The sequence below is a fragment of the Dipteris shenzhenensis genome, chromosome 26 (genome assembly GCF_047967505.1).
Source record: "Dipteris shenzhenensis isolate YYH24624 ecotype China chromosome 26, Dip_SZ_1.0, whole genome shotgun sequence".
Taxonomy (NCBI): domain Eukaryota; kingdom Viridiplantae; phylum Streptophyta; class Polypodiopsida; order Gleicheniales; family Dipteridaceae; genus Dipteris; species Dipteris shenzhenensis.
The window spans coordinates 34,867,381-34,888,833 of NC_141621.1; the positions used below are offsets into that span (position 1 = coordinate 34,867,381).

General features: G+C 40.3%; 1 protein-coding gene across 1 annotated transcript; it reads right to left on the reverse strand.

The window, feature by feature from the left end:
- Positions 1-2,140: 2,140 nt before the first annotated feature.
- On the reverse strand, positions 2,141-4,192 carry LOC147884997 (uncharacterized). Its single transcript, XM_087397094.1, has 3 exons — positions 4,111-4,192; positions 3,758-3,982; positions 2,141-2,326 (listed from the first exon to the last, which is right to left on the reverse strand). The coding sequence occupies exons 1-3, from the start codon at positions 4,139-4,141 to the stop codon at positions 2,256-2,258; spliced, it is 327 nt and encodes a 108-aa protein (XP_087253220.1). The 5' UTR covers positions 4,142-4,192; the 3' UTR covers positions 2,141-2,255.
- Positions 4,193-21,453: the final 17,261 nt, after the last annotated feature.

A 21,453-nucleotide genomic window follows, 5' to 3' on the forward strand; every position in this document is an offset into this window, starting at 1 on the left:
AGAAGAATGATGTTTTAGAGAATGGCACCACTCCCACTCTCCACTAGTGGAACATAGAAGAATGCACATGTGAGTTTAGGCTTCTTAGTGCCATTTTCTAGGGCCCAATAAGAGATTGGCACCGTTGCCCTTTTCCACTGGTAGAAATGTTTGCCCTAATATTCTAGAAGGGGTATTCCAGTCATCACAGGAGAATGGTGTCTGATTCCAATCCACATGTGAGTTTGAGGATATCAATGTCATTATTATGTAGGTCCTTGCATGAGATTGGCATCACTGCCATTCTCCACTAATGGTAATCTAGAAAAACGAAACCTGTAGATTGACATTCTACTAATTTTATTGGCCGTAGTAGGATAATGGCAAAAGTGCTAATGCACATGTGAGTTTACGATTCCTTGTGCATGTTTTCAGGTCATGGTATGATATTGGCACCATTGCCATTCTCCACTGGTGGCATTCTCCACAAAGATTGATACAACTCCATATGATCTCTACACAGTGGAGACTGTGATCACTACATAGGAGGAAAGTTCAATTTCCCTAATCTACCCTATACATTTCAAAGATGAATTTACTCATACTAGCATCTAAAACAAGAGTATCTTGCGATAATCTACCCTACACATTTTGGGCCACTATAGTAGTGGGAGAATGGCATTCAAAATCTCAATTTCACATTTTGGGCTATATTTTGCCCTATCTATTGATCAAGATATCACTGAGAGAATGCAATTTCAAAGATGAATTTCACACTTCTTGCAAGTTGGGTTTTACAGGTATCCGAGCAGAAAACCACGAGCGGAGAAGTTCGAGCAAGCCTTTTTGCAACATTTTTTAATGTATATTCATTCAAGGAATCATATTGAAACACTATTACGGTGGCATATGTTAAATACCAACTATATTTATTCAATTCTAACAATACAAACTTTCCATGTATAGTATTTAAAGAAAATGTTAAAACAGGTCAAGGTCATTTGCAACCCCCCTAGAATGATACATTATCTTTCAAAACATTCATATTTTTGAATTCATTATTTTTTTTCTCTATTCTCCTCACACCCAAAGTAGACTGTTTCTCTAAGTTGGCCACTCATGTATGTGATTCCATCCATGAACAAGGTTTGAGCATATTGCATAAAACTTTTACTAGATGTGGAAGTTTTGCCCAATATATTCCTAACCGAAAAAACATTAAATCCAGATCATGAATTCAGGATTCCACACAAAAAATTGTAACCCACAAGCGTAATTTAAATTTTGAATTTCAATGAACCAATCCAACCAATAAATGTACGTGTGCACTTCAACTTGCTTATCTATATGTAAGCCGCCAAGTGATTTTACGAACCACATGCAACAAGTTTACCAGATGCAGGTAATATAACAAGTAAGAGTGACAACATATGAAGGAGAAGAAATGCATATCATAGAATCTTACATTAAATAATAATGTCAACCAACAAAATAGAAGCTCAAGATTGTTTCCAAAAGCCAAAACAATATGTACCTCCAATGTAGATTTTACTTGCGCATTAATAAACTAGAGTACACCCAAAAAAAGTTTTTCGAACTATTGTCTCATACGCATAATGTCACAAAATTTCAAAATCAAAATGATAGCCACAAATAAATATTGTGTATGTGAGATAGCACCAATGTCTAGTAGACCATAAAGTATAGCCATGAACTAATTCTCATCGGCGGAGTCATCCACAAATAAAGTCCGTCGCCGCCTCTTCTCCCTCAACTCATAGTTATATGATTTGTCGTTCCTTTCCATGTGCATGGCCATACTCTCTGCGTAAGTTGGTAATTCACTTCAAAATGAAACTCTTGAACTCCCTTACATGTGTAAATGAAAGGTATTCATTTAAAATAAAGAACAACATTTTTTACTCACTAGTCCAATGGCACAGCAACATTGATTTCTTCCTCCTCACCATCGACGTCCATGAGCATAAGCTGCTGTGTAGACGATCCCACACCTACATAAATAGCATCCACCACTCCTAGAAGTAGTCCAATCTAGCAAATGAAGAATAAACCTATTCAAAACCCAGGCAGTTGAAAGCATAAGAACACTATGAAATAGAAATTCAAGAATAAGGCAATGAAAGATGAATGCTTACCTATAAACAACTCTTCTGCTTGCATTCACAAGGTCAACCTGTTTTGCAGGCACAGTAGCCACAGACATGAAGGATGCAAAAGGCTCATACAAATCACTCCAATGTCTTGCCACAATATCCTCAAAATATTCGCATAGTGTAGGATGCTCTGGCAACTCCAAAGGAGAAACACCAACAAAGGAAGCCTGAACCTGTGACAATAACCTATGACACTCTTCAAGAACTTGGTCCATAAAAACTTCCTTTGCAAGCCACCCAATGAAGGCATGGTCACTTGATGGCATTCCATAACTATTCTTCAAATTCAAATTAGACCCAAGTAAAGATAATAATGAAAGCTGCCTAGCCTTGCTGCAAGAAGCAATGGCCACTTGATACAACTTGTCTAGTGCAATTTTAGCAGTTGTGTCTTCATATGGCAAGGACCATAATTTGTGAAACCAATCTTTACCATGTGCAGGATTTATTATTGACAAAATCTGTAAAAACCACACAAAAGAAATTCAGCGTGACATTTGAAAGCAATACATAGTAATACTAGACAAAGGAAAATGCACACTCACCCTATGCACCTTTCTCATGTATGTTTGAGTGACTGTTCTTTTAATACCAGCTATTTTAACAACTCTTTCATCTTTATCCAATCCAGGAGGCAGCTTCTTACAAGCTATTTCAAAATTAGATTTCCACTTGCCCTACAAAAGCAAGTATGCAGCAAAGCTATAATTCAAACTATATAGAAGAAGTGATGAAGTAAAAGCAGAAAGAAAGAAAGCATGAGGTAGAAAGTATAAGAACTCACAGCATAAACCATGCGACCAAGAATGGCCTGTGTGAGGGGATACCAAACCCTTCTTCCTTGACCAATCTCCTTTTGCCGTACAACCTCAATATTTTTCTTTTCCTCTTCCGTGAAATCCTCTAGAAATACTTGTGCATCACAACTAACAAGTGTACTTGTATGATACAAGTAATCTTTAAGATTTGTTGTGACAATTGCCTCCTCATTCAATCTGGACAATGGAATCTATTTTAGCATTAAAGTTGAAAATAGAAATATGTTCTTGAAACAACTAGTGGAAGAAAGAAAGATGATACTCACAAGTTAAACCTTTGTAAAGCTGCAATCAACCTCAACTCATTGTCAGGCTCTGGAGCTATAATATGTGCATGAATCCTGATATGCCTTGCCTTGTTATTAACAAAGACCTCCCCAATTCTCTCCATCCATGAGGCAGTTCGATGGTTTCCCTCCCACACATATAACATCTTGTAGGACAAGAATTCCCATGCAGGAGTCTGTTGAAGCTCATGCTCAAACTCATCATTCATAGCATGCCAATGCTTATCCCATGAAGCTCTTATCTCATCGTCCACCTCTTTGGTTGTCCCATCAGACATCCCAACTGAAATAATAAAGGACCCCTTTGTAGGGACATATCCCTCCATCTCAAATGCTCTCTTGAGAATGGAGAGGTCATTCCTAAGTTGTCTCACCTTAGGGTTAATAAGTAATCTACACAAACGGATACGGGGAGGTACCATTCCTCTATTGACAGTTATGGACTCAAGAAAATCACTTCTAACATTACTATCCATTGATTCAGGGACAAATTCATCACCTTCCGTATCAACCTTAGCCTTTCCACTATCCTTCTTGCTAGCAGACTCTTTCTCCACCGACATCTCTTCAACCTCCTCTGCATTTGGAGATTTGGCTTGTGTGTCAGCAGATGTGGGGGATGGTGTTGTTGGTGCTTGCTCTTTCTTTTTTGCAGTCTTTTTCTTCTTACCAGCAACCTGTCCACCTATTGGAGATTTTCTCTTTCCTGACCTAGTCATGACTTCTAGCATACATAAAAGAAAATTGGATATTAGATCTCAGGCACCATTCATTTTTTATTGTACTTTGAGGAAAAGAAGGCCATTGAATGAACAATGAATCAAAGAATGCAACTGACCAAAAGAGAAATACCTGGTGATCTTGGAGCTTGGGCTGATACCATAAACAATTCAGTTTCCAATATTCCAACCAACACTCTGGAAAGAGAGATTCAAGAAAGTCATGACTATGTATTGACATAGGAGCATAAGAACATCAGAGAGCAACCATAGTGTGAGAAAAAACTAATGCACAATCCCCCTATTCCACCCAAATTGAAATTACAAAAGGAGAAAATCCTAAGGAACCACCCCTTCACATTGGCGTTTTGCCTATGTGAGGTCAGGCGAACATAAGCCTTCTGCTTCACCAGAAGTGTATACTACAATTGGTGTAGCACCCAAAAATTCCTTCAGAAGCTATGGAATGTCTATACATTTGCAAAATATACGTCTTCCTGCTATTGGAAGACCAGTGCAAACAATCTCAAACAATAATGAAAACCATGCAAGAGAGCTCTATCATGAGCAATTCTCATATCAGGTTATCGTTAAAATGGATTGCCCTCTGTATGATTATGTATCTAGTATTCCCACTATCCGCAATGCTATCCACCAAGAGCCTCCGATCCCGATGTTTTAATCTATTCCACCAATAGCCAAACTTAAGCACTAAGTCACAACGATCGTGTGTGCAATACAAGAAATTACGGTTTGGCGTGCGAGACACCGGATTGAGACGCGTCTGGGGAATTATAAGACGTGATGAAGCTCAACACATGGAGAGAGCTGTGGGAGGAGCAGGGAACTGCGGGAATGTGGAAGCAAAAGGAGGAGAGGAGGAAGAGGAGAAGGGAGCAGGGGGTTGAAGTGAAGGAGGAAGAAAAGGGAGGATTGAAGGAGGAAGCAAAGGCCGGAGAGGAGGTGAAGTCCGAGGAAGAAGGTGAGGGGAAGATGTGAAGAAGAAGAAGAAGAGCAAGGGAGAAAGATCAGACTGAGCGAAGAAGGGGCAAAAGACAAACAAGAAGAAGAAGAAGAAGTCCGAAGATGAAAACAGAGAGGGCATTGAAATCAATAGAGCCTCATCATCTAGTTACTCTCGCTAACAATCATCGAAGAGGATGCCCACATCTCCCCCTATTCCACTGGCGGAATAGGGGGAGCATGCCAAACTCCTTTGAGGATGAAGTGCACTAGAGACGCAAACGCTGAATAACTAAGACTAGGTACGAGGTGGTAGACCTTAACGCTTAGAATTGTTATAGAATTTGCTGTCGAAAATCGCCATACGGGGGTCGCACCCGATGCATATTTCAGAGGTAAGAGGAAAGAGCTAAAACGAAGTCCCGGAAGTGTGAAACATTCCAATTGATAAAAACGACGATGCGGGAAGGATCCAGAGACACACCTGATCGGTTATTCTCAACTGTTCGAGAGGTTTGAATGCCTGCATTTACTCGAACTGAAGCTCGCTACCCCCGGCTTTGATAAAGTCGGGTTTGTCTTTGGCAATGTAAGTTGGAGGCAAGGAAGTTTGGCGGAAGAGTGAGGGGAGCGGGACGGATGGGAGACAGAATGGCCACGAAGGAACGCCTTCACAAGCCGAATGGAGGACAATCAGGTGAGCGTCACTTCGCCCTTTCCATGCACTACCATGGGTGTGGAGGGAGGAACACGACGAATACGTTGTGAGTTAAACTGAATACTCACTCCTTTCAAAACTGAAGAATACTGCATGAGGGCCAGGATAGAATGTAGCCAAAGAAGCGCTCAAATGGCCTCACAAGATTACATGACTAGAGATTCTGTAAACCATCGGCATACGCTGCCCATAGTCCGGAATTCTTCGGGGGTGTATAAGGCCACAACCAGAAAAATGTTTTTTAGTTCATCTGACTATGGAAAATCCTCTTTCAATCACCGAGAAAAGTCTGTGTTCTTCATCATCCGAGTACTGAAGATCCAGTTCCCAAGCTTCGTCGACCTGGATCTGACCAGCTAACACCTTCAGAGCTAACGGTTGGAAAGGGTAAGAACGGTCCACAATTTGTTCGATCTTCCTCTGTTGGCCTGCGGAAAGAGCACTGCCATGAGGCCTCGACAAAGATACTTGATGGAGAACTAATGCCATCGCTTCCTCTTTTCTTAAACTCGGAGCAGAGGTACACATCGCCTTGGATGAATGCCAAGTTGCAAGAAGACGTTTTCACTATGGGTAGTCACCAACACCCTACTGTCTAGATTGTACTGCACTTCTCTCAAAAGAATTTGTGCAGATTCTTTTGACGTATTGGACACATTATCTAATGCCAATAATACACGTTGCGTCGGCATGCACACAGAAGGGAGAATTTCAACGAAGAAACACAGCATAAATTAGTTTCCCGGATCCCGGATAAATAATTGTAAAGCCCTCACCTGCTCTTCCGTAGTTACATGGATACGTAAGTCATCTTCATTTGCCCGTCAGCTCTCTCAAAAGCTTCCATTGAAGATGCACAAATCCCTCATCCCCTAGTTCTATGTGACACACTTTGCCAAAGAACTCACCAAACAAGCGATCTCTTAAGCATCTACACATCGCCGACTTGCTCGTTCCCCCAATTCCATAAATATCAACCTGCCTCACCATTTCTTCTTGATATTGAAAGTATGTTAAAACCTCCTGTACAGTTGCACAAAAATCCAGACCTAGTCAGCAAAAGATACTCTTAGCCTACTAGGCTCCACCAAAATCCAAGCCAACAATACCCTTCATTCATAGGTTACAAAGCTTTACGAGACGATCAACCTGTCCCTCAGTCCCTAACCTGACAAAGTCCTGTAATCTCGTGAGGCTAATCTCGGAGTACGTGTTCTGTAATCTCTAGTCCTGGGTTCTGATCTTCTCTAGGGTCTATGTGCACGCAGTCACTCCCTATGCCACATAGGTGGGTCTAAGTACTTCGTAGTGGAACTCGGGATGCCCAGGGAGAAGTGTATATCTCTGTTTAGAAAGCGTTATACGCTAGCATGATCGATCGAAAACTCGTCTTTAACTTTGAGCACACGCTTGTTGCTCGCCGCGGCTACCGTCTTTGGATCTCGCGAACCCAAAAATCAGCACAATTTGTTTTGGGCGATGGCGCCATATCACCCACAGAGCCCGCTCCCCCCCCCCCAAAATTTGATGTCTTATCTCTTGAGATCCGATTTGGTTTTTTGCCCTGCTTTCAAGTTCCACCTCAAAGGCTTCATTTACTAGGTTTGTTAGAGTTCGTTCAGATGTAGCTACACCACCACTCCACACCTCCCTGGCAGTGCACACACCGTACAAGCTCAAACTCCTTTGAGATGCAAACTCCTCATCTCCCCCTATTCCGTCGGTGGAATAGGGGGAGATGCATGCCAAACTCCTCAAATTCCGAGGAGTTTGGCATGCATGTCCCCCTATTCCGCCGGCGGAATAGGGGGAGATGTGGCGGAATAGGGGGAGATGCATGCATGTATTCCAATGGTTCTAACCCTACTTCCCACAAACATCCTGCATTTTATTGTAGGTCAGCTTCGTTAATTTTATTAGTGCTCCCCACAAACATCCTGCATCTGCGCCCATTGTTATCGTAGCAAACGATTGCCCACTGTCTGTAGCAACACCAAGGTTGGAAAAGGACGGCTTTACTCTATTTGAGAGGATCTCGTCGGTTTGAGAGCCCGTCGGAAGAGGATCTCATCGGTTTGAGAGCCCGTCTGGGAGAGGATCTCGTCACTCACTCACTCTCTGTCTCTAACACACAGAGACACCCCTCCCTATTCCACCGGCAAAATAGGGAGAGATGCATGCCAAACTCCACTAAGTTCCAAGGAGTTTGGCATGCATTACCCCCTATTCCACCGGCAAAATAGGGAGAGATGCATGCCAAACTCCACTAAGTTCAAAGGAGTTTGGCATGCATTACCCCCTATTCCGCCGGCGGAATAGGGGGAGATGCATTCCAAACTCGGAGTTTGGCATGCATCTCAGTCACCTTTCTCTTCCTCCCCCACCTTCTTCACTCCATCGCCATTTCTCATTTTCTCACCTCCCCTGCTTCTCGTGCCCTCGTATCTTAATCAGAACAAATTCATGGGAGAGATCCGAGCAACGTTGGGAAATCTTTCGGCTTTGACATCATATCTGATGATTTCCTTGAATAACCTCACCGGACACATACCCCTATTCCGTCGGTGGAATAGGGGGAGATGCATGCCAAACTCCCTTTAACTTAGTGACTCCTCAAAGGAGTTTGGCATGCATCTCCCCCTATTCCGCTGGCGGAATAGGGGGAGATGCATGATCAGGAAGATGATTCACCTCCTTAGGTTAATCACAAGATGTGAGACAAAGAAACACAAAGGAAGGGGACTAAGAGATCTGACAGCAAAAGCCATAGCTCTACTGTGCTAGAGCAGTAGATTCCAGCTCCATAGAGGCCTCATCCTTTCAGTGAAGACTTAAAGAAGATCATCCAAGGAGATCATCTTTCTCCTCTGTTGGATGAATCCAAGGAGATCATCTTTCTCCTTTGTTGGATGTCACAAGCACCGTTAGCCCGCCACCCTCCTAAACATCAAAAGGAAGTCCTCATTCAGATAATCCGAAAAACACAAAAAAACAATGCCGAGATGACTCACATGATGACAAGGAAGGAGACGATGCAGAGAGCCTTGCATTCAAGCTCTTTGGAAGCTCTTCGTCCTGGAGCCTCGCAGTTAGAGCTTTCATAGCAGCCTCTCCTTGTAAGCGCTTCCCACCTCCCCTCTCAGTTGTGAGCTTTTCATAGTAGTCTCTCTGTGAATCATCATGCCCTCAACTCTACTTGGCAATCTTTCATGAAGCAAAGTGGAGGTGAGCTTACAAGATCCAAGGACAAGATCTAAAGCATGGGCCAAAAGTAGAAGCAGTTCACGAACCAAAGCCTACGAGAGGACCGTCAACGATAGGCCAGAGAGGCTCTTACACACAACGCTGTTTTGTGGACAGTGCAAACATCTTGGACACGGCTAATTTCGCTCATAAAATGGATGGCTAGAGTTTGCTGCAGTAGAAGACCACTTGTCGTAGCTTTGGAGTGATGATATCGATTGGTAGAGGGCGAGTAAATGCATGTCCACTCCATCATATGTACAAAAATGGGAGTTTCTCGAGGTTGATGGTTTCAAATCCACTGCTCAAGCATGGACATTGTAGTCACATTCATGATTGGAACGTTATCTTTCTCACTCTGAAAAATGATTTATACCAAATTTTATAATTGTCTTGGATTAATTATCAATGCAAATGAATTTCATTTTTTTTTTTTCATAATTTGAAATAAAACATTTATGATATCAAAATATAATATTTAAACAAAAACAACTCAAGCAATACACTAAGTTTTGAGTCAATTTTATTTAAATGCAAAGTTGATAGATTTAAAAAATAACATTTTCTACATCATTAGCTAAATATTCCTTAGTAGTCATGCAGATGTATGTGATCAATCTTTCACATTGTCATCTATCTTTTGCAAAACATGCATTATAATATGTTTTTCAATAACCCCCTTAAAATTTAGAAGAATACATGCATGTAAAAGTATATCCCATCCTTTCATTGGTGGCACACACTTTTCAAGATCGCGTTACTATATCACTACTCCACCACCTTTCACTACTCCATCACCTTTCATGGCATTTATAACTATACCAACACCTTTCATGAGTGCCATACAATTTAAGAATTGTCATCATACTGAATCACTACTCTAGCACTTGCCTCCAAGTTTTATAGCTCTGTTCGCACCTGCCTCCACATAGCATTTGAGGTGCGTGTTTCACGTTCAATACTACCTCGACCACTTACTTTTGTGAGCTGTGGTCATTCTTGTTCTTTTGCTTTGGCACCTTGAACTTCCCTGGCATGTGAGGTATCTCCACCTTCAAAAACTTTCCCTTCCTTTTTCTGCATTATTTATGGGGCATCAGACAGTAGATACTTCCTGACTTCTACAGTCTACAACAATTGCTTTCACAGATTTTGAAGCTTCTTCTGCAAAAGAAAAAGAATTTATCCTTGTTCGAAAGCTTTCTTATGGAAATGGAGAGTAGTGCTTTGCTTCATGACGAGAATGGCGTTTTGTTACTACAAAAGGTTGCTCAAAATGGTGTGTGCATGCTTGAGGAGAATGAAATAGTTTCGGTCTTCAGTTTGATTTCTTCTACCATCAAGATTCACCAGTGTATGGATGTGTCACAGCAAGAGGTTGTGTTTGAAGTGCCATTTGCAATGAGAGGAGATGGGAGGGAATATACCTTGGACATTCAATTTGGAAATAAGTTCATTGTGACTGGGGATAGATTGCCTTCAACAGAAATAGACAAAGATAAGACATTCCACAGTGTCATTGACTTGTTACATAAATTGCCACCTTCTAATTCTCTTTTTATTTCTTTCCAAATGGTCTCTTCAATTAAATTTGTCAAGGAGCTACCTAAGTCATATGATGGAAATATTCTGTTTGAGCTGCCTCCAACATTCCAGGAGCAAAAGACACTAGGATTGGAAAACAAGTTTGATGGTCATGTCTGGAGTGAGGATGTTACAACAAATATTGCTAGCTTCAATGGGATAGTTAGATTGAGGAAATGTGCATGTCGATTGCAATGTGATAGTAAGATGTGTCCTTTCTTTCTGAGATCAGATGTTAGAAATGAGAGTCATTGGAAGGGACGATTAATAAAGATTCCAGAGATCCACCAAGTCACAGGTGGTACTCTCAAATGCTATCATTGCAAGACTAGTCCACTTTGCATTGCCAGGTGTCCTTGCAAATTGTACATATGTCTTCCAAGAGACACCATGGAGCATCCAGTGAGTAGATGTGCGATTCACATTGGTATTCATATGCATGTGGTGGCAGAGGGATCATCTAGGAGTGAATTGGATGAGTTGAAAGGAAAGGTTTCTAAAATGGTGGAAAGTAAGCATCCTTCTAGGCCTAAGGCTTTGCAAAAAATGGTGGCAGAAGAGATGGTGTTGGAAGCTATCATTCCAAACAATGATCAATCCAATCCTTTGACTGACACTGAAGTGGATTCGTTGCTAAAAAAGATGGAGCCTTTGCTTGACAATAAGAGGTAAGGTGTTCAGTACTTTTTCATTACTCTTCTTCTTGAATGCACAGTTCCTACCTTTGATTTTAACGAGTTTAGATTTGTGCATGTGTGTAGGGTGTCTAGATGGAAGAAGGATGTGGATGAACAAAAGGGTGGAGGTGAACAAAGCCTTGATAGTATTTTGGAATTGAAGTCAAGGAGTAGATACGAATACATCCAAAGTATTGTTTTCCCAGGACACTTATCTTTTTCATCCTTCAATAGATGCCACATTTTCAAGATGTCTACAAAAGGTCCTTGTTCTGGTGTGGACCTAGTCAACAAGATGCGACCCAAGGGAGAGCTTGGGCACAGTGCTGGGTTTGCTTTGATCATGTGAAGAGGATTCGAGGTTGGTCAACAATGGCTTGCCATGTTTACAACCCTCATCTTCAACAACTCCAAACAGTAGCCATTGGGGATTTCAAAGGTGAGGACATAGAGAGTCAGGTGATTTTTTGGGAATTATTGAACCAAGTCATGGGGAAAGAGGGTTTTCATAAAGCACAGTTTCATGGTTTCATGGGGGATGAAGCTCAGGCGAATTGGAGGGCTGTTAGGATTGTCTTTAATGGGGGCCCAGAGAATGTGATGATGGGAAAGGAGCGCACTTGTTTGTGGCATTGGGAGGATAATCTTCATAAGCATGCTACAAAATGCATCCCACCTCATGACCAAGAGGAGTTCAAGATGAGATGTAGACAATGGAAGAATTCTCCAAGGAGGCTGCCATGTATGTATTCAAATCATTGTGTGAATGGCTTGAAAATGGTCATGCAATTGAGGGCAACATCCACTTTATTCAGACATGGCTCATGTGGTGGCACTCAAGAGTTTACCACTGGGGAGAATACATTTTGAAAGTGAGTGACTTGAAAATTTTAACATTGTTAATCCATTGAAATCTTGCATCACTACTTCCTCCTTACCAAAGTTGATTTCTTATTCTTGTGTAGGAGATGGAAGCTGAAGAACGTTACCTTGTTCCTAGGACTAACCTGTCTGAATCAATCCATGGTAGTTGGTTGAGCACAAACAATGGCTTCAAGTATGTGTCGTTGTATGATGCATGCATCACTGACATGACTGTAGCAATCTTGCAAAGTAGTAAACAAGGATCCTACGTGAGAGGCAAACATATTGGTGAAGGTCCGACATTGCAAAAACTGAGAAGAAGAGAATCATTGTGGAGTAAAAAATCCTATTCGAGAAGAAATTTTATTGACCTTACAAATGATGTGGCTACAGAACTTGGAGTGGCACACGAAGGTGGGATTGACCTTGGAGATATTAGAACAGTATGGAAGAAAAGACCAAAATCCATGTCCTCTGCAATCCATAAAGACGACTCCCACAGACCTGAGTATCAAACAGTTAGCACACCAGTGCCAAGAAGAAGACATTCAGGTTCAATTGTGATTGACAATAACAATCTTGATGGTTGTGAACAAGGTGTGGCAGAGGTGCAAATACATCAGACAAAGTGGGCGATTCGACGTACACAGGCAGGGAGTCAAGTCCGCTGCCAAGGGTATCTACATCGAAGGGGGGGGAAGTGTAACAAGTTAATTGACTCAAAGGGAAGAAAAGGAGCTTTGGGAGTCCCTGCACCTTCATTTTTTGGGAGGATTAGAACATCGATAGGTGTAAAGTTACAAATGATCTGGTTCTGTGGGGATAGCGTGGACCACTCTTGGAATCCAACAACAGCAATTGAGGCATTGCAAGAACCAGCACCAGCAAAGTGGAAGGTTGCTGAAGGAACTAATATCAGCTTGGAAGAGTTGCATATTCTTATAGAAGGAGGATTTGTTCTGGAAGAACCACTTCAAAAAGGGTTAAGGAAATTTGAGCAGGGCCATAAAAAACGTTTGGAGAATCAAGCGAGGCTTGAATTTCGAGAGGGCCAGAGAGTTGTCTTTACAAAAAAAATAAGTAAAGATATGCAGGCAAGGATTGATTCAGCAAGGGCTATGGAATGTGAGGTGCTTCATGTGAATGAGGTGGAGCCTAAGGAGCACGTGGAGTTTATTGTTGGTACAATTGGGTCTCGCATGAGGGGGCTTCAATATACAGTGACCATATCTGTTTTTCCATCTTGCACTTGCGAAGACTTCCTATTTAGGTCTGGAAGATTGGATCATTACATTCCTTGCAAGCATATTTACTACATACTATTGCAGTACTTGGGTCTAGATGTAGAAAATCACAAAGAGGTCCACCAAGCATCAATGACAAAACAAGAGCTTTACAATGCACTTTCAAGAATCCCATGATGTGGACATACGTACCTACTACTCTAGCCTTCTATGGATAGAAAACATTTTGTGTCGAGGCACTGCTCACCAGATTACGGTTTTGTGTATTCTTTGTGGTCATGACATGTCTGCATGGGTCTTTCACTTTGCTATAGTTTTGCTACACCTCAAATTGTCACTATGTGAATGGTGCAACTAAGTTAGTGTCTACATGGCGTAATTTTTGACTGTTTTGTCATTTTATAATATAGCTCGGTTAGGTATATGTGTTTTCAACATATAATAATGAAAGATTCCCTGACATTTTTAACTGCTGGTTCTTTGATATTTTTGTTATCTTGTAATATTGTTGGGTTTGGTACATGTGTTTTAAACAAATTACGATCAGAGTCTCCCTCACATTGAATAATTAAATACTAAATATACATATTCCTTGGAATAATATTGGTGACGTGATGTACTACATTTAGGTCCAAGAATAATGTTTTTGGCCATATTCTCTGACATGCCGCTCGCCGCTCGGGGATTTCTGCTCGAAAAATGGAAACCCCCTTGCAAGTCTAGCAATGTGCACTGATCACATGACAATAGGGTAGTGGCATTCCAAGATATCACTGAGAGAGTCTTATAAGAAATCCAAGGCCACAACCTACATAAACTCACATGGACATTGACACAATGTTGGAGAATGGCATACTCAAAGTTGCACTTCTTCACATGATCTATCCTATACATTGATCAGATGGGACTAGAAGAATGATGTTTTAGAGAATGGCACCATTGCCATTCTCCACCGGTGGAACATAGAAGAATGCACATGTGAGTTTAGCCTTCTTAGTGCAATTTTCTAGGGCCCAATAATATATTTGCACCACTACCATTTTCCACTAGCAGAAATGTTTTCCCTAATATTCTAGGAGGGGTATTTCAGTCATTAGAGGAGAATGGTGCTCAGTCCCAATCCACATGTGAGTTTGAGGATATCAGTGCCATTATGTAGGTCCTTGCATGACATTAGCATCACTGCCGTTCTCCACTAGTGGCAATCTACCAAAACTAAACATGTGGATTGACATTCCACTGATTTTATTGGAAGTAGGATAATAGCAAAAGTAACAATGCACATGTGAGTTTAGGATTACTTCTGCTATTTCTGAGGTCTTGGTATGAGATTGGCACCATTGCCATTCTCCCACTGGTGGTATTCTCCACAAACATTGACACAAATCCATATGATCTCTACACAGTAGAGACTGTGATCACTACATAGGAGGAAAGTTGAATTTCCCTAATCTACCCTATACATTTCAAAGATGAAGTTACTCTACAATTGGAGACTAGCATCTAAAACAAGAGTATCTTGCCATAATCTACCCTATACATTTTGGGCCACTATAGTAGTGGGAGAATGGCATTTAAACACTGAATTTCACATTTTTGGCTATATTCGTCCATATGTATTGATCAAGATATCACTGAGAGAATGGCATTTTAAAGATAAATTTCAAGATATCACTGAGAGAGTCTTATAAGAAATCCAAGGCCAAAACCTACATAAGCTCACATGGACATTGACACAATGTTGGAGAATGGCATACTCAAAGTTGCACTTCTTCACATGATCTATCCTATACATTTATCAGATGGGACTAGAATGATGTTTTAGAGAATGGCACCACTGCCATTCTCCACCAGTGGAACATAGAAGAATGCACATGTGAGTTTAGCCTTCTTAGTGCCATTTTCTAGGGCCCAATAAGAGATTTGCACCACTTCCATTCTCCACTGGTAGAAATGTTTGCCCCAATATTCTTGGAGGGGTATTCCAGTCATCACAAGAGAATGGTGTTTGATTCCAATCCACATCTGAGTTTGAATTTCACATTTTTGGCTATATTCTGCCATATGTATTGATCAAGATATCACTGAGAGAATGGAATTTTAAAGATGAATTTCACATTTCTTGCAAGTCCACCAATGTGCAGTGATCACATGACAATAGGGTAGTGGCATTCCACTGGTCAAATTGGCACTAGGAGAATGTAATAGGTGCCAATCTACATGTAAGTTTAGGGTTCATAGTGCTACTTTCCAAGTTGTAGCTTGAGATTGGCACCACTACCATTCTCCACTAGTGGCAATCTCCACATACTCACATGTAGATTGGCACTTGTGACATATGATCACTACATAGGAGAGTCTTATAAGAAATCCAAGGCCACAATCTCCATAAACTCACATGGACAGTGACATAATGTTGGAGAATGGCATACTTAAAGTTGCACTTCTTCACATGATCTACCCTATACATTGATCAGATGGGACTAGAAGAATGATGTTTTAGAGAATGGCACCACTGCCATTCTCCATCGGCGGTGGAACATAAAAGAATGCACATATGAGTTTAGGCTTCTCAGTGCCATTTTCTAGGGCCCAATAATGGCACCACAACCATTCTCCCTTGGTACAATTGTTTACCCTAATATTCTAGGAGGGGTATTCCAGTGATCATAGGAGAATGGTGCCAGGTTCCAATTCACATGTGAGTTTGGGGATCTCAGTTGCATTATGCAGATCCCTGCATGATATTGGCATCACTGTCATTCTCCACTAGTCGCAATTTGCAAAAACTCAACATGTAGATTTGCATTCCACTTATTTTATTGGTAGTAGGGTAATGGCAAAAGTGCCAATGCACATGTGAGTTTAGGGTTCTTAGTGTCATTTTCTAGGTCCCTGCATGAGATTCGCATATTCTACCCTATGTATTGATGAAGATGTCACTGAGAGAATGGAATTTCAAATATGAATTTCACATTTCTTGCAAGTCCACAAATGTGCAGTGATCGCATGACAATAGGGTAGTGGCATTCCATTGATCATATTGGCACTAGGAGAATGGCACAAGTGACAATCTACATGTAAGTTTAGGGTTCACAGTGCTACTTTCCACGTTCCAGCCTGTTGGCACCACTCCCATTCTACACTGGTGTTTTAGAGGATGTAACACTGCCATTCTCCACCAGTGGAACATAGAAGAATGCACATGTGAGTTTAGGCTTAACAGTGTCATTTTCTAGGGCCTAATAAGGGATTGGCACCACTGCCATTCTCCAATAGTAGAAATATTTACCCTAATATTCTAGGAGGGGTATTCCAATGATCATAGGAGAGTGGCACCAAGTTCCATTCCACATGTGAGTTTGGGATTCTCTGTGCCATTTTCTAGGTCCCTGCATGAGATTGGCATCACTGGAATGGTGTTTTAGAGGATGGCACCACTGCCATTCTCCACCATTGGAACATAGAAGAATGCTCATGTGATTGGCACCACTGCCATTCTCTAGGTTCCAGCATGAGATTGGCACCACTGCCATTCTCCACTAGTGGTATTTTTTGCATGTCTCGTATGTTCATTTATCATATTGAGTTGAATTTTCCCTAATCTACCGTAAATTTTCAAAGATAAATTTACCCTTTTAGTGTAGCACGGCACTGGTGCCAATGTACCTTTGATTGACAGAAATCTTTTACTTAAGGCCTTCATATTTTGCCAATCTTTAGAATTTTTTGATATTTTTTTATTTTAGAATGATATTGGTACCAAATCTTACACATAAATCTTGATTAGTGTTCCAAGTCTTTCACTTTATAACTAGAATTTTCTAAATTTGAAATTTTATTTATCTCAAGGGATATTGGCACTAGTGCCACTCTCAAGGACTTCTTATGAGGTCTTGAAGAATGGCGCTAGTGCCATTCTCCATTTAAAATTTGAATTTCAATCTCTAAATTTGCCATTTAATCATGAAAATCAAAATTGAGATTGAAGTTTAACTTGAAATCAAAATTTGAAAACTAGAATTTAGGCTTTGAAATACAATTTCAAACAGAATTATTTCAATTTGAAATACAAACTAAAATTAAAAATATCAATATGAATTTGAATTTGAATTTAATATTGGAGAGAATAGCACAAGTGCCACTCTATATATCCAAAATTCAAAAGGGAACAATGGTAGGAAAAGCTATATTTCAAAATTTGAATTATTTAGTAGTTTCAAACTATCACTTTTAACTTTCAAAATCTACATTTCAGCCAAATCAAGCCCTTTCCTCTCATTTCAATTGATTCCTTTCCCTCATTCACTCTCTATTCATTTCAAACAAATCAAGCCTTTAAATTTGAATGTTGTAGGCCTAACCGTTGTAGCTTGCAGGGTTCCACGCTTTTCCCTCTTCATCCACGAACTTCAACTTGGCACTCTCATAGACGGACTATATGGCAATGAATTTGACTAGTTACTCATCATGTCTGCGATTTTGAGGTGCCCGCACGCTGCAAGATTGAAGGTTCAGGCAGCCTCGCTAGTCACAATCCCAAGATGCGGGAAGGTTCAAGGCAAAAACGCAAAATTGAGGAGACAAATGGACTTTTACGGATAGACTCTGATGGAGGACTGAGAGGAGTCTCAAAGTCTAGAGAGTTTTACTCAGCATAGAATTGAGGGGCTTGAGATGGTTGCAGTGTCGCACGGAGAATCTTGAGGGCAGGGGCAGAATCGAGGAGGTTACATGGAGAGTCTTGATGGTGGATAGTTTTCACGGGGCATGCTGCTTACAGTGCTGAGGACTCAAACAAAGAGAGGCACAAAGTCCAGATGGTCTGAGATGGAGACTGGTGAGTGGCTCAGATGGAGCCTGCTGAATACTACATGACGGACTCAGACGGAGAGTGGGTTGGACTCCGTTGGAGAGGAGATGTTAGAGAATGTCTTTTCCACAAAATCCCTATCGAGAACATCTTTTCCTTCAAAGATGGGGGGCTATGAACAACCTTCCATTTGGGTTTGTACTCAAGAAACACCTATTTCATTTATTTTGGACTCGCACTATCCAAATTCATTTTGTGAGAGAATTTTGGATAAAACATTTCAAAAAAAGAGGCTCTTATAAAACAAAACATTGAGTCAAAAAGGAAGATTTTAAAAAATCAAATTAGAAAAAATGACGTGAGATGTTATTAAAACTAGAGTACATTAAAAATAGAGTACATCACATTGTTAAAAGAGACAAAAAGTAAGATTTTAAAAAATCAAATTAGAAAAAATGGCGTGACATGTTATGAAAACTAGAGTACATTTCAAAAAGAGCACATCACATTTGTACAAGAAGTAGATCATATTACTCAAAGCCATATGGTGTCAAAAAACACCTTAATACAGTCTCTCTTAACATAACATTTGTACAAGAAGTAGATCATATTACTCAAAGCCATATGGTGTCAAAAAAACCTTAATACAGTCTCTCTTATCTTCTTAATCACCCTAAGTCTAGAAGATCTCATCATTGGTCTCTCTTATCTTCTCAACAACCCAATCTTTCACTGCCTCCACAGCTGTATCCTCAACATAATTACATGCGAAGAAGAAATTTAAGCAATCACAAATTGTTTCTTTATAATTTCTCTGAGAGGCTCTTATTGTTCTCTTAGCATCCGCATCAAATCGCCCATGACGAGAGCTACGATAACGCAGGTTACTTAAGAAGTCTAAGAGATCTTGTCGTGCTTTTATCATACGTCTTAAAAGTCTTTCACTCTCTGCTATCTTGAGAGTCTCCTCCCTCTCTGCGTGCCTTTGTGCAGCAAATTCCTCTCTCTCCATGTGTGTCAAAGGAGAACCTTGTCGAATTCTGGCCTCTCTCTGTGCTCCTTGGTCAGCAATCCATTCTTTGAGATTGTTAATTCCGAACTCCACGTCTTCGACAATGCCAAGGACATCCATGGGTGGGGAGATGATAAAGAAAGGGAGATGGACTACGATGCAAGAAAGAGGAGAGTGTCTGCAGAAGAACTAGGATGGAAGAATACAAGTTAATGAGAAGCATTAGGATGGATGAAAGAAGAGAGTGTTTGTGGAAGAACTAGGATAGAAGAATACAAGTTATCAGGATGGATGAAAGAAGAGAGTGTTTGTGGAAGGACTAGGATAGAAGAATACAAGTTACTCAGAAGGACTAGGATGTAAGAAATAAGAGAGTGTTTGTGGAAGGACTAGGATGGAAGAATACAAGTGCACTAAGGCACGATGTGTTCACTATGATAAGGATAAGGGTTGGAATAAAGTGAGAGGCACGATGTGTTCACTATGATAAGGATAAGGGTTGGAATAAAGTGAGTGGAGATTGAATGCTCTACTTTAAGTGAGTGGAGATGATAAGGATAAGGGTTGGAATAAAGTGAGAGAAGCATTGGGAATGCTCTACTTTAAGTGAGTGGAGACTGTCCAACTGAATAAAATTCTCATCACACAAGGATTTATTTCCAAATAATCACATCATCACACATTCATATCATAAAATTGTGTGCATGAAGAAATATATTACAAATATTACATCATCACATATTCATATCGAAATTCTCATCACACAAGGATTTATTTCCAAATAATCACATCATCACACATTCATATCATAAAATTGTGTGCATGAAGAAATATATTACAAATATTACATCATCACATATTCATATCGAAATTCTCATCACACAAGGATTTATTTCCAAATAATCACATCATCACACATTCATATCATAAAATTGTGTGCATGAAGAAATATATTACAAATATTACATCATCACATATTCATATCGAAATTCTCATCACACAAGGACTTATTTCCAAATAATCACATCATCACACATTCATATCATAAAATTGTGTGCATGAAATAATTATATAAATATCATCAGTAAATGCCACTTAAGTAATAAGTCACAAATTGGTGTATAATCAATAAAAACTACAAACACAACATCATACATGCATCATGACAACTCTTGTGATGCTTAGTGGAGACTATGGCAACTCTTCTAATGCTTCCAATGGAGGTTGTGGTGCTCTAGATGTACACTCAGTCTCTACTTCTTCTGTAGTATGTAGTGCTTTCGGAGTAGACTCAGTATCCTCTTCCTTAAATGCAAGCGGAGGCTGTGGCAACTCTTCTGATGCTTCCAGTGGAGGCTGTGGTGCTGTAGGTGTACACTGGGTCTCTACTTCTTCTGTAGTGTGCAGTGCTTTCATAGTAGACTCAGTCTCCTCTTCCTTAAATGCAGCAATTAGGTCTCGAATGATTTCAGCCCTAAACAATTGCATATCCTCCTTTGAATATTTGAGCTCCAAAGAGTCTTCCGATGAGATCTGTGGCTTAAGTGAGAAAATTTCTTTGAAAATCAACATGCAGTTGTAGGCAACTCTCCACCCACAACTATGCCCATCTTCCTGCTCTACTACTAAATGCTTTTGGAAGTCTACCGAGTCTTTGTACTGTCCTGTTTCTCTGATAGCAGATACCAACTTCTCAATCGACCTGCTCATCGTGACATATTAAAAAAACTTAGTGTGTCTATTACATAAGGTACATAATATAGAAGTAACAACAGATTAATAGAATACTTACGTTTGCACTGAGCCATGAAAGCCTGCAATCGAGTTAACAAACCAACAATAGTTGTCTTCAAGGTCCCAAACCACCAGACTCCAATGTTCCCTACACGAATAATTAAGAACCATTAGTATTTAACACAATGTTGCCAGTATAAGATGAAAATAAAGGTTACCATGATACTTACATCTCATGATATGCCATAAATAGGACTCGCACGCCATGTAAATGTAAAGGCTGTAACAATTTACAAACATCGGCTATTGTCTTTCTGCTATCGCTAAGTATAGGAGAAAGGAGGGAATCCAACATATACACACGATTTTGTACGACTCTACCAAATCGTGAGATAACTATATTGCACCAACAAATAAATGAATATTAGCTTATTAGATTTAATCAAAATATTGAATTATCAAGCAGAGAAAAAGTTTGTATCAAAACCTAAGAATGGCCATCATAACGTTGTTATTGACCTCATTTGAAGCTCTAGAGAGAATTGAAATCTCCTCTCCCCCAAAATTCAAGATACTGAGGTCTATGTTGAATCATAACCCTAACATTAAAAGAGCTTCCCAATT

Excerpts from the sequence above, each read along its gene's own strand:
- LOC147884997 (XM_087397094.1), bottom strand. The coding sequence starts at position 4,141 with ATGGTATCAGCCCAAGCTCCAAGATCACCAG. Across the intron at positions 3,983-4,110 it reads CCAAGCTCCAAGATCACCAG|AAGTCATGACTAGGTCAGGA; the intron begins GTATTTCTCTTT and ends TATGTATGCTAG. Across the intron at positions 2,327-3,757 it reads GGCTAAGGTTGATACGGAAG|GTTCAGGCTTCCTTTGTTGG; the intron begins GTGATGAATTTG and ends TTATTGTCACAG.